Raw genomic sequence first — 14,101 nt, 5'->3', positions numbered from 1 at the left:
ACATATTGTTTCCTGGCAGCTATGAGGATGATCCTCAGGTTCCGGACCCAGTCCGTATAGTTGCTGCCATCATCTTTCAGCTTGGTTTTCTCTAGGAACGCGTTGAAGTTCATGTTGACATGAGCGTTGGCCATTTGATCTACAAGACATATTTGCAAAGGTTTTAGACTAAGTTCATGATAATTAAGTTCTAATCAAATTATGAACTCCCACTCAGATTAGACATCCCTCTAGTCATCTAAGTGTTACACGATCCGAGTCGACTAGCCCGTGTCCGATCATCATGTGAGACGGACTAGTCATCATCGGTGAACATTCTCATGTTGATCGTATCTTCCATACGACTCGTGTTCGACCTTTCGGTCTCCGTGTTCCGAGGCCATGTCTGCACATGCTAGGCTCGTCAAGTTAACCCTAAGTGTTTTCGCTGTGTAAAACTGTCTTACACCCGTTGTATGTGAACATAAGAATCCATCACACCCGATCATCACGTGGTGCTTAGAAGCGACGAACTGTAGCAACGGTGCACAGTTAGGGGAGAACACTTCTTGAAATTGTTGTAAGGGATCATCTTATTTACTACCGTCGTCCTAAGTAAACAAGATGCATAAAACATAATAAACATCACATGCAATTATATAAAGTAGTGACATGATATGGCCAATATCATATAGCTCCTTTGATCTTCATCTTCGGGGCTCCATGATCATCTTGTCACCGGCATGACACCATGATCTCCATCATCATGATCTCCATCATCGTGTCTTCATGAAGTTGTCACGCCAACGACTAGTTCTACTTCTATGACTAACGCGTTTAGCAATAAAGTAAAGTAAGTTACATGGCGTTCTTCAATGACACGCAGGTCATACAAAAATAAAGACAACTCCTATGGCTCCTGCCGGTTGTCATACTCATCGACATGCAAGTCGTGAATCCTATTACAAAGAACATGATCTCATACATCACAATTCATCATTCATCACAACTTCTGGCCATATCACATCACATGATCAATCGCTGCAAAAACAAGTTAGACGTCCTCTAATTGTTGTTGCATCTTTTACGTGGCTGCAATTGGGTTCTAGCAAGAACGTTTTCTTACCTACGAATAACCACAACGTGATTTTGTCAACTTCTATTTACCCTTCATAAGGGCCCTTTTCATCGAATCCGCTCCAACTAAAGCGGGAGAGACAGACACCCGCCAGCCACCTTATGCAACTAGTGCATGTCAATCGGTGGAACCGGTCTCACGTAAGCGTATGTGTAAGGTTGGTCCGGGCCGCTTCATCCCACAATGCCGTTGAAGCAAGAAAAGACTAGTAGTGGCAAGTAAGTTGACAAGATCCACGCCCACAACAAAATTGTGTTCTACTCGTGCAAAGAGAACTACGCATAGACCTAGCTCATGATGCCACTGTTGGGGAACGTTGCAGAAAATTAAAAATTTTCCTACGGTTTCACCAAGATCCATCTATGAGTTCATCTAAGCAACGAGTCAAGGGGAAGAGTTTGCATCTACATACCACTTGCAGATCGAGTGCGGAAGCGTTCAAGGGGATGGTGATGATGGAGTCGTACTCGTCGTGATTCGGATCACCGATGACTAAGTGCTGAACGGACAGCACCTCCGCGTTCAACACACATACGGGACGGACGACGTCTCCTCCGTCTTGATCCAGCAAGGAGGAAGGAGAGGTTGAGGAAGGCAGCTCCAAGGCCAGCACGACGGCATGGTGCAGTTGGTGCAGCAGTATTCCGATAGAGCTTCGCCGAGCACGTACGGAGGAGGAGAGGTGTTGGGGAGGGGAGGGGCTGCGCCTTGAGTTGTCATGTGTAGCAGCCCTCCCCTCACCCCTCTATTTATAGGAGGAAGGGGCAAGGGGGGCCGGCCCTCTAGGGGAAACCCTAGAGGGGGGCGGCGGCCAAAGGGTGGGGGGCTTGCCCCCCAAGCAAGGGGGGGTGCGCCCCCTTTAGGGTTTCCCCCCCAACCCTAGGCGCATGGGCCAAAGGGGGGGGGCGCCAAGCCCACTAGGGGCTGGCTGCTATCCCTACGCAGCCCAAGTGGCCCACCCGGGAGGGGTGGTCCCTCCCGGTGGACCCTCGGAACCTTTCCGGTGGTCCCGGTACAATACCGGTATGACCTCGAAACTTTCCGGTGCCCGTTTAACAACTTCCCATATATAAAACTTTAGCTCCGGACCATTCCGGAACTCCTCGTGACGTCCAGGATCTCATCCGGGACTCTGAACAACATTCGGTAATCACATACTTGTCTTCCTGATAACCCTAGCGTCACCGAACCTTAAGTGTGTAGACCCTACGGGTTCGGGAGACATGCAGACATGACCGAGACTCTCCGGTCAATAACCAACAGCGGGATCTGGATACCCATGTTGGCTCCCACATGCTCCTCAATGATGTCATCGGATGAACCACGATGTCGAGGATTCGATCAAACCCCGTATACAATTCCCTTTGTCAATCGGTACGTTACTTGCCGAGACTCGATCGTCGGTATCCCAATACCTTGTTCAGTCTCGTTACCGGCAAGCCACTTTACTCGTACCGTAATGCATGATCCCGTGGCCAACACCTTGGTCACCTTGAGCTCATTATGATGATGCATTACCGAGTGGGCCCAGAGATACCTCTCCGTCATACGGAGTGACAAATCCCAGTCTCGATCCGTGTCAACCCAATAGACACTTTCGGAGATACCTGTAGTGCACCTTTATAGTCACCCAGTTACGTTGTGACGTTTGATACACCCAAAGCATTCCTACGGTATCCAGGAGTTACACGATCTCATGGTCGAAGGAAGAGATACTTGACATTGGCAAAGCTCTAGCAAACGAACTACACGATCTTTGTGCTATGCTTAGGATTGGGTCTTGTCCATCACATCATTCTCCTAATGATGTGATCCCGTTATCAACGACATCCAATGTCCATAGCCAGGAAACCATGACTATCTGTTGATCACAACGAGCTAGTCAACTAGAGGCTCACTAGGGACATATTGTGGTCTATGTATTCACACGTGTATTACGATTTCCGGATAATACAGTTATAGCATGAATAAAAGACAATTATCATGAACAATGAAATATAATAATACTTTTATTATTGCCTCTAGGGCATATTTCCAACAGGCGTTTCATGGACTCAGCTCTCCGCTCGCGTTGGCTCCGGCACCCCTCAACCGTGGTCTCCGGCGCTGGTATTTCAGGAATTCAGAGACAGAGAGAGAACGGCGGCAGGGGGAGAACTGGATAGAGATACTCGCATGGGGGTGGGGATAAGATTTCTGTGGTGAGCGGTGGTCAAGGGGTTTGCGTGGGTCCACGTGTGTGCGCGTTGGGCGGCGAGGGGACCGGCCCAGTTTCGGCCGGTGCGCCGAAGCGAAGCGTTTTCTCATAATACTGGTGCTGGTCTGTTTATGCGAGAAGTTGAAAGAACGGAACAGTTAATAAAAATATTAGCTCTGAACAACAAACTTAGATAAGAAGTGTAGATGCAGTGGTCTAATGTCCATAGAAAAACACGCTTGCTAACACCACGCCATTGCAATCAAAATATCAAAATATTGCCTAATTATCAAAAGTGCAGATGCATTGGCAATACAGATGTACACACCTTGTAACGCCAATATCTAGAAGGGATACTTAGGAGATATAAGATATACCCATGCCACATATGATCTTGCCTTCTTTTTTATAGAAAACTATATATATTAGGGAAGGGTCGCTCGATTCAGTATACGTAGTATTCTCCGACGCCACCTGTAGATATAACACTGATAGCATATAAAAAAAGGGGAAGAACGGATGCTATGACCTATCTTCAACAAAGGGGAAAAGAGAAGAAAAACCCCATGAGCATGTACAACTCACGAAAAAAGCAGCAGTATATCACCTATGATATACAAAAGGAAAGGCTAATTTTTTGTTACTTCATTAGTATTTAACTTTGAATTTATAATCCACACACCAGTAATAAAAATATGCCCATCTGCATCATGAACCGAGAATCCCTAGCAGCAATTTAAACGACAATCCTTTTGTACCCATGAAACCATCTTCACCAGGTTTGAGAAGTACGCATATCTTTTATAGAAGAAAATCAACACTCTTCTATTATATTAAACCAACAAACTGAGGAGTAATTGATGTAATCGAAAGCAAATAAAGGAGATAATCATGCATTTGAAAAATTCTCAATAGCTACTCTGGTGTCTTTTTTCTTCCAGAAGCATCCTTCCAAATTTTAAATTGCCTACATTCACGCCAAAAAAAATCCCGACATTGACCCTATCATATTATGAGAAGAAATTTTCTTGTTACATTGGGAAAGACCAAAAATACCTACTCATAATTTATGTGCTAAAATTTTCCTTCTGTTCGTAGAACCGAAGATAAAAGGGCCGGGGCACAAATATGAAGACTATAGGGAAGCTGAAATAACATGCTCAAAAGTGAAATTTGTAAATAAATGCTAGGTTTAAGACTTAGGAACTCCCCACAAAAATGAGCTTTCCTTTTCACTCTTGTCCCACTCTGAATCAATAAACTGAAGGGAAGTAGTGGCTACTCTCGTTCAGGTAGCATGTAGAAACACAGGTAGAGCATCCAAGTGTATTGAAACATGGTGATGCTTTCTTCAGTGGAGAAACCAAACTGAAGGTGCACACCGTAAGTTGACCAAATCTGCCACAACACCACCGGCCATCAACGGCAATGAAGGCAACAGCAAATAGAGTGGAGTAAAAAGCTTTTCTCCAAGGCGAAGGTCCAGTTTCATGCGGCTCAGCTAGTGATCCTCCACCTTGACATTGCGCAGGAGGGGATACCCCTCTCCCCTGAGGAGCGGGACCTCCGCTCGAGACTGAAGAGAAGGGTTATTAGCTTGTCGGTGCTCCAGAGGGCTCGAAAGAGTCAGTGTGCAAGGGTTGCAAATTTGAAAGATGGTGATGCTAACACCAAAATTTTCCATCTGCGCATTAATGCTAGGCGGCGAAAGAACCACATTCATCGGATCAAGCACGGGCATGGTTGGGTAACCGAGCACACAGAAAAAGAGAAGATCATTCACGACCACTTCCATGAGGTGATGGGGAGAAGGGGATCGAGCGCCAAGGACTTTAACTGGGAAGAGCTAGGCGTTGAACCCCATGATTTGCACGGCCTTGATGCCACCATTTATGAGGAGGAGGTTTGGGAGGCCATCAAGGTCATGCCTTCTGATAAAGCACCTGGCCCTGACGGCTTCACGGGACTGTTCTTCAAGAGGTGCTGGGGGGTCATGAAGCATACGGTCATGAGGGTGGTCCAACGCTTTGACTCCCTTCACATCGACGAGCTCCACTGGCTAAACTCTGCCAATGTTGTTCTCTTGCCCAAGAAGGATGGGGCTGAGGGCATTTCTGACTACATGCCCATTAGCCTCATTCACTCCATTGCCAAAATCATCGCCAAAGTACTCTCGCTCCGGCTTGCCCCACTTATGGATGGTATTGTCTCGAACGCCCAAAGCGCTTTCATTAAGCGGCGCAGCATCCATGACAACTTCTTGTATGTGAGGAACTTCGCGCGGAGGTTACATAAGTGCAAAACTCCTGCCCTCCTCTTCAAGCTTGACATCAAGAAGGCTTTTGACTCTGTGAAGTGGGGATATTTCCTGGAGCTTCTTCAACGGCTTGGGTTTCCCACCAGATTTCGTGCTTGGGTTGCTGCTCTTCTCTCGACATCATCCTCCCGCATCCTTCTCAACGGTCTGCCAGGGCCGCCCATCAAGCATGGCAGCAGGTTTCGGCAGGGGATCCCCTCTCCCCCCTGCTCTTTGTCATTGCGATCGACCCGCTTCAGAAAATCCTTAATTTGGCAACAACAAAAGGTCTCCTTCGCAAGGTCCGGGGACGGGGGGGGGGGGGCGAGATGCGGACTTCGCTTTATGCTGATGATGCGGCCGTCTTTGTGGCTCCTTTCAAGCAGGACATTGACAACCTTGCAGCGATCTTGAGAGGCTTTGGCGAGGTTACGGGCCTCTATTGCAACTTTCGGAAGAGCTCGGTCATGCCAATTAGATGTGCCCACATTCATCTTGAGCCCATCCTTGGGAGCTTGCCGGCCACCCGTGCGTCATTCCCGGTCAAATACTTAGGCCTCCCGCTCTCGGTCTGGCAGCTCAAGCGGGTGGATTTTCAGTATCTCGAAGACAAGGCGGCCGGCAAATTGGTTACTTGGGAAGGCCAAAATATCACAGTTATGGGCCGCACGGCCCTTGTCAAATCAGTCCTTTGCTCCCAAGCGGTGTTCTCAGTCACACCGCTCATCGTGCCTCAAAGCACTCTTCATAGTCTGACCAAGGTTGAACGGGCTTTCCTCTGGTCAGGTGCTGACAAGACTATGGGAGCCAAGTGCAAAGTGAAGTGGGACACAGTTTGTAGGCCCAAGGAGTATGGTGGCTTGGGGGTGCTTAACTCTGAAAAAATTGCGCGTGCCCTTCGCCTTAGGTGGCCTTGGTTCGAATGGAAGGAGCCCCACAGATTGTGGGTTGGTTTTGGCAACCCTTGTTCGGAGGATGATCTCAGCTTCTTTTATGCCTCCACCACCATTACTCTGGGAAATGGAGCCAAAACGCCTTTCTGGGATTCTCCTTGGCTCCTTGGCCGTAAGCCCAAAGAGATCGCCCCACACATCTATGAGGCCTCCAGGAGAAAGAACTGGAAGGTTAGGGAGGCTATTAGAGGGAATGCTTGGATCTTCAAAATCAGCTACAACACCGTCGTCACCGGAGATCACATTCGAGAGTTTTTCACTCTTTGGATGATTTTGGATGACGTCCATCTTGATGAGCATCGGGAGGACGACATCACCTGGAAGCATTCCAATGATGGGATGTACTCGGCAGCCAGTGCTTATAAAGCTCAATTTCTTGGGTTAACCTTGTCACCAATGGATCGCATGGTCTGGAAAGTTTGGGCTCCTCCGAAGATCAAATTCTTTGCTTGGTTGGCTATTCAAGATAGGATCTGGACTGCGGACCGCCTGGAGATGCGCGGGTGGGCAACTGCGGTCTGTGTCCTCTTTGATCTAGGGAGCAGGAAACAGGTGCTCATCTTCTCTTGAAGTGCCGCTTCACTATTCGGCTTTGGCGGTCTCTCGTGGCCAAGCTTGGTCTTCATCACATTGACACCTCCAGGTGGCATCTTCATGGCTCCGTCCTGGATTGGTGGGAGGATGGTACTAGGAGCCACGTCCCCAACAGGAGTGCCTTGGCCTCCCTAACCCTCCTCGTCTCCTGGACCATCTGGAATGAACGTAATGCTAGGGTGTTCCGACACAAAAGTGCTCTGCTGCCTATTCTTCTTAACACAATCCTGGAGGAGGCCAAGCTTTGGGTTACAGCTGGTGCAAAGAAACTATGGCTTATTGTATATCGTGAGTAGTTCGCATGCCGTGTTTAAGGTGATTGCTGTAAAACTCTAATCTACTCTCTCTTATTTAATCGATTAGGCAAATCTTTTGCCTCCGTTTCAAAAAAAAAAGGTTAGACATCAGGCAAGATAAGGAAAGAATATATTAGATCAGAGGCAACAACATGGGGACCAACGGCAATGAAGACCAAAACTGACACAATCATGCCAAGGAATGTTGTGTTTGTGTCGAATATTTTGTACTAGTTGGGTTACGCTTGGACTTGGTGTTGTAGTGTGGGTAGGATACTTGTAGTGTCGGAGTCGGACACGTTGTACCCTTGGCCTCTTATATATGAGGAGGCACCCCACGTTGTAACCCATGACGACTAGATAGCGACAGGCTCGCAAGGGGTGATGGCGGCTTGTGCCGGCGCCCGGGTGGCCTGTGTTGCGGTATCTCGGGAGGAGCGCCCGTAGTCATTGCCCCGGGGAGTAGGCGAGTTCGCCGAACCTCGTTAACAAATCTCGGTGCCGTTGTTGTCTGTGATTGCTTGTTTCTCGATGGATCGACCGCGTACCTCGGATTTATTTTAACAAGTGGTATCGTGAGCAAGGTTACGAGGAGGTTGTTATTCATCGATCCGAGGATGTGAAGTAGTTGCGTGGTTTGCATGCAATCGACAGCGGTGGCGTGTCGCGTAGGGGCAGGCAGGGAGGGTCGGTCGATGGATCGACAGGCTGCCTGCGGAGCCCAAAGCGCGTTCGTGGGCAGCCGCCCAGGTGGAAGACACACGGCTGTAGCAAACCCACGGGCAGCGGTGGCTGGTGAAGTTGGGCGTACGTGTCCGTACGCGGAGGCATCTCGACCAGGGCCGTGCACAGCAAGGCAGCGTTCGGCTGCGTACGAGATTTTGTTTTGGAGGAGGAAACGTCCTCGTGTCCGGGCCGGACTGTTGGTCGTGCAAACGCACGTTAAAAGGCAGCCGCAGGGACGCAGAACAACAGATTGAATCGGCAAGAAGTAAATCCATTGATAGATACGCATCCATCGGAAGCAAGGACAGAGGCGAAACAATCGCTAGCATCGAAGAGTTGAGCCAAGACAAGGAGCAGAACACGTGAAGACCGGAAGGATTTTTTAGTTGGTTTTGCTATTAGTACGCGGATCTTGTTCGTGTACTTGGGGCATCGCGTGCAAAGCTCGGATAATTTTTTGCAGGGTCAGTCGTACAAAGGATCATGGCGCCATCGGGTATCAGGTTTAAGGTAGAGAAGTTTAACGGAACTGAAAGCTTTGGGTTATGGCAGACAAGGGTGAAAGATTTGTTGGCACAACAAGGATGCTTGAAGGCGTTGTTGAAGGAAGCCAAGCCAGCTAAGATGGAGGCGGATGACTGGGAGGAGTTACAGTTGAAAGCAGCCGGGACTATACGGTTGTGTCTGTCGGACCAGGTTATTTATCATGTGATGGATGAGAATTCGCCGAAGAAGATCTGGGAGAAGCTGGAAAGTCAGTTTATGTCCAAGACTGCGACGACCAAGGTGTATCTGAAGCAAAAGTTATATGGGATGAGGATGCAGGAGGGGTCGGATATTGTGGAGTATATGAACGCCTTTAATCAAGTCGTGACAGATCTAGCACGCTTGGGTGCAACTGTTGACGACGAGGATAGGGCAATTCTGCTTCTTTGTTCATTGCCATCATCCTATGAGCACTTGATCACTACTTTGATGCACGACAAGGAGACCGTCAAGAATGAGGATATTACTGCGGCATTGCTATCTTATGATATGAGAAAGAAGAACGCGGTGGAAGTCTCTCATGGTGAAGGTTTGCTAGTCAAGGGTGAGCAATGGCGGAAGGGATATGAGGCTGGAAAGAACAAGAAAAAAAAATATACAGTGTCACAAGTGTAAGCAGTGGAGACATATGAGAAAGGACTGTCCAGAATTCAATGGTGGGGCAAGTGCTAATAAGGCAACTCATGGTGATGACTCAGACAGCAGTAGTGATGTTCTCATAGTATCAGACAGGCGGTCAACCAAAGGTGAAGCGTGGATGTTGGATTCAGCTTGCTCTTTTCATGCGACACCCAACAGGGAGTGGTTCTCTTCGTACAAGTCTGATGAGTTTGGTTTAGCCTATGTGGGCGATGACACAGGTTATCGTGTTGCTGGAGTAGGTGACATCAAAATTAAGATGTTTGACGGAGTTGAGCGGATGCTTCGGGCAGTCAGGCATGTGCCAGGGCTAAGGAGGAATCTAATTTCGCTTGGTGTTCTTCATGATGATGGTATGGTATTCCGTTGTGATCGGGATAAGAAGACCATGAGAATGATAGAAGATGAGGTGACCGTGATGATTGGAGAGAGGACGACTTCGCATCTTTACAAGTTGCAAGGGAGCACTATTGCAGGTGGAGTCACGGAGACTGGAGTTGCGGGAGTAGCAGCAGGGTCTCACGGTGGCGGCGGGTCTGGGGCAGACTCGTCGAGTAGCTCTCAGTAAGCTACGAAGAAGACAACACAAGTCCGGAGTACATGGAAGTTTGACGCATGGACAAATTCAAGGTGGTGGAGAATATTCGCCAAGGTGGAGTTTGTTGTGTTTGTGTCGAATATTTTGTACTAGTTGGGTTACGCTTGGACTTGGTGTTGTAGTGTGGGTAGGATACTTGTAGTGTCGGAGTCGGACACGTTGTACCCTTGGCCTCTTATATATGAGCAGGCACCCCACGTTGTAACCCATGACGACTAGATAGCGACATGCTCGCAAGGGGTGATGGTGGCTTGTGCCGGCGCCCGGGTGGCCTGTGTTGCGGTATCTCGGGAGGAGTGCCCGTAGTCATTGCCCCTGGGAGTAGGCGAGTTCACCGAACCTCGTTAACAAATCTCGGTGTCGTCATTATCTGTGATTGCTTGTTCTTCGGTGGATCGACCGCGTACCTCGGATTTATTCTAACAAGGAAAACGAAGAACTCCCGGCCGTTAGAACACCTACTTTGGTAAAGGAGACAAAAGCAAAACCTTGGACGGAGATGGGCAGATAGCACTGAGTCTGTGGCGTCCAGTAGGGCAGAATCTACGTTCAAGCCAGCGAGACCAATCATCCGGTGAGGTCGAGCATGATGGCAGTGGCGACAGGCGAGTGTGCCGCTGTATGTGTCCCCGCCGATGCAAAACATGCGGGGGCAGAATTTCATGTTTTGATCCTTTTTGGATAGTATTTCAGGATCTGACCTCTGTTTGAAATTTTTTCGAGATTTGACCCTTTTGCCTACCGCCAGGGCCTCTGGCGGTAGGTTTAGATAGCCTACCGCCACGGCCCATGGCGGTAGGAAACTTATCCACGCCAGCGCGTGGAGACGGCACCGTCCCCCTCCGTCGCACCCTACCGCCAAGGGCCCTGGCGGTAGACTGTCTAACCATACAGCCAGGGCCCTGGCGGTAGGGTCCGGGCAGTTATTTGCCTCAAAACCCCCGCGCCCCTGCCCATCTCCCCACCCCTCCCCTCCCCCCCGTCGGCAGTTCATCCTTTTCTCCCCCAAGTCGCCCCTCTCTCCCTCTCTCATCTCCTCCACTCCCCCAATTGGATCTTCACCGATTCTTCACCGTTTTGGCGGATCGAGATGGCCCCGAGGAGAGAACCGTAAGCTCCTTCGATCCCTCCAATTAGTTTTTGCAAACTTGCTACCGATTCGACGCATTATTTGCTTGAAATCCCTCATGTTTTTGAACTTAGATTGATTTTTTTTCACCTAAGATTGATTGTAGTTGTAGTTCTTAGTTCTTTAGTAAGTAGTGGTATTGGATATGTACTCTAATCAATAGTTCATATGTTAGTGTGAAGATGAACCCTAGTTCATAATTTTTTTTGTTAAACAAATTATGATGTAATATTGATAAAGGGATGAACCCTAGTTTGATGATGCATGTGATATGATGATATGATCTAGTGTGAAGATGAACCCTAGTGTGATGATGCATGTTGATATGATGATATGAAGATGTTGTTTGGAAAATTTTGTTTAAAAATATGAAGCTATGATGTATGTTGGAGGTTTTTTTTGATATGATGCATGTTGATATGATTTGATCCATCATGTGTAGTAGATGTTGTTGGAGGAATATGCTTAAAATTTTATCTTGATATGATTTGAGTTCATTGTTTGTTTATGTATGCTTATGCTTATGATGCTTTTGTTTATGAAACTCTATTAAGGCGGCCACCTCTTGCGGAAAACATCGGCCCACGGTACTGCATGCTGGACTGGGCATTCGACAAGGGTCATCGTGCCCGTTTCATAGAGAATGGAGAGGTAAGTGATATGAAAGAAATTTTGATCAAAGTTCTCGGATTGATGAAAATGATTTCCTAACTTTTTGGCGTTCACTTTTTGACAGACGCTCCAGCCACTGCGCATGAGGGGTCACGGGGTTCATGGGCATATGGACTACGACGAGCGCTACGCGCCGTTCTTCAAGAGAGCCCATCTGTTGGGTTTCGTGCTGCCGTTCAAGCGTCAGCCGCCGACGCTTGTCCACGCGGCTCTCACAGCTCTGATTGACCGTTGGAGACCGGAGACCCATTCTTTCCATCTGCCATGCGGGGAGATGACGGTGACCCTAGAGGACTGGGGGATGATTACTGCAATGTTGATCGAGGGTCATGCACTCACCGGTCGAGTGGAGAGGGCCAACTGGCAGGAGAGGGTCACCACCCTCATCGGCGACTTCCCCGGTGCCAAGAGTAACCGTACATCCGGTGTGTCGTTGATCTGGCTCTCGGAGCACCGGAAGACATGCCCCCAAGGCACAGATGAGGCGACTGTGGAGTTGTACGCGAGGGCCGATCTGTGGTATATTCTCTCGGAGGTCGTATTTCCAGACAGCTCCGGGAACTCTGCCAACTGGGCGTATCTGTTCTTCCTAGCGGACTGGGATGCAAGGTACAGTTGGGGGACGACATCTCTCGCCTACCTATACCGTTCGGTAAGAGAGTGTCTAATTGCGTACCTACCTACGAAAGTGTGTCCATGACATTTTCTTATATCTGATCCTCATTTGATGTTTTGCAGCTTGACGACGCAACGCAGAGGACGGGAGATAAGTCCAATATGGGTGGCTTTGTCTGGGCCTTCTCCATTTGGATGTGGGAGCGGCTGCCGGTGGGGCGTCCGGAGAAGTTGCGAAGACGCCCATGGGAAGACTATGACGAAGAAGGCGACGAGACTCGAAACCCCACCATAGCTTACGAGTGGGACGTTGTCAAACTCTACACGGGCCTAAACAAGACTTCGTACAAGACCTACACCAACGTGTTGGACGCTTTGACGCATACGCAGGTATATGAACTCTCCCAACACCTTTCTCTTTGATTCCACTATTGACCGAGAGTGCGAACTTACCAAGGTATATGTAATAGGTAATCTGGTGCCCGTATCGACAAGAACGAGAGTGGGACTTTGATCTGAACGTGATGTGCGATGCGGACCGTGGTCTCTGGCGGTGCATCGTGCCCATGATCTGTGTGTACGCCGTCGAGTGGCATTTGCCACAACGCATGGCCACGCAGTTTGGAATTTATCAGCATACCCCACCGGGCCAGCCCACCGATACCGGCGGCCACGCGCTCCACCTGTGAGCTCTTTGTTCTCCGTGAGATTATCATGTTTCTTATTGCTTATGATGATCTCATTGCGCTTATGATGATTCTTGTTGCTTATGCCTTGCAGGATGAGCCGGCAGAAGAATTAGTCGATCACAGACTGGGGAGAGGAGCATAAGACTCATGTGACGGAGTGGAACCGACGGAGGTACCGTAAAGACGTGGAGAGGAGAGTGACTAACTGGGATGATTACCTGGGCCGACACATGAGGTGGTACGATGATGGCCAGAAGCACCGTCTTCGTCTCAGGCCTCGATGGACGGCGGAAGACATCGCGGAGCTGGAGTGGGCTGACCCCGATGAACAGGCATACCAGACCGGCATTAGAGACATGCACAGTGGATTTAGGGAGTTTGCACCCCTCATCAACAGAGTGGTAAGTTCGAACCGACGGTTGATTTTAAAATATTTTATTCGTCATCGTGACTGACTTATGTCGTTGCAGTCCGGTGAGCTGAACAGATGCATCTTCGATGCCTCAGATGCACTAAGTGATCTTCCCGGGAGCATAGCATCGGAGACCAGAGTCAGGGGGACGATGAAGGTACATTTTCAGCCTCCTCGGAACAGATGCATCTTTTTCACTTGCAATCAGTCGATCTGATACTTATTATGACCTTGCTTCATTGTGTGTGCAGAAGTTCGTGCAGCATTGTCGCAAGCTGGTAGGGCTGCTTGGGTGTGCTGGAGCTGGGTCAGTTGAAGCTTATCAGCCTGTAGCCACATAGGGTATCATCGGCTCATCGAGCCATGCTCCCTCGTCGTCTAGGTTGCTTGGGGAGGAGGAGGAGGAGGAGGAGGAGGAGGAGGCCACATATGAAGAAGGGGAGGAGGAGGATGAGAGCAATGGGGAGGAGGAGTACGATGAAGATTATGGACCTCTAGCAACTCAAACGTCTCAAGCATCTCAACTGCCGAAGAAGAGGAATCCGAAGACGAAGGATTTGCTGAGTCCGAAACCTTTCCAGAGACCGGTTCCTCGACGACCCAAGGAGAAGACCGAAGAGAC

The 14,101-nt window shown here is 49.0% G+C and overlaps 1 protein-coding gene across 1 annotated transcript; it reads left to right on the top strand.

Moving 5' to 3' along the window:
- The first annotated feature begins 13,206 nt into the window (after positions 1-13,206).
- LOC123040351 (uncharacterized) lies at positions 13,207-13,845 on the top strand. Its single transcript, XM_044463222.1, has 3 exons — positions 13,207-13,468; positions 13,538-13,636; positions 13,731-13,845. Exons 1-3 carry the CDS (start codon positions 13,298-13,300, stop codon positions 13,818-13,820), a joined length of 360 nt encoding a protein of 119 aa, XP_044319157.1. The 5' UTR covers positions 13,207-13,297; the 3' UTR covers positions 13,821-13,845.
- The last annotated feature ends 256 nt before the right edge of the window (positions 13,846-14,101 follow it).

Source organism: Triticum aestivum, chromosome 2B (assembly GCF_018294505.1).
Source record: "Triticum aestivum cultivar Chinese Spring chromosome 2B, IWGSC CS RefSeq v2.1, whole genome shotgun sequence".
NCBI classification, from domain to species: Eukaryota; Viridiplantae; Streptophyta; class Magnoliopsida; order Poales; family Poaceae; genus Triticum; species Triticum aestivum.
Note: the sequence above shows the minus strand (reverse complement) of the source record. Positions and strands in the feature narration are given on the sequence as shown.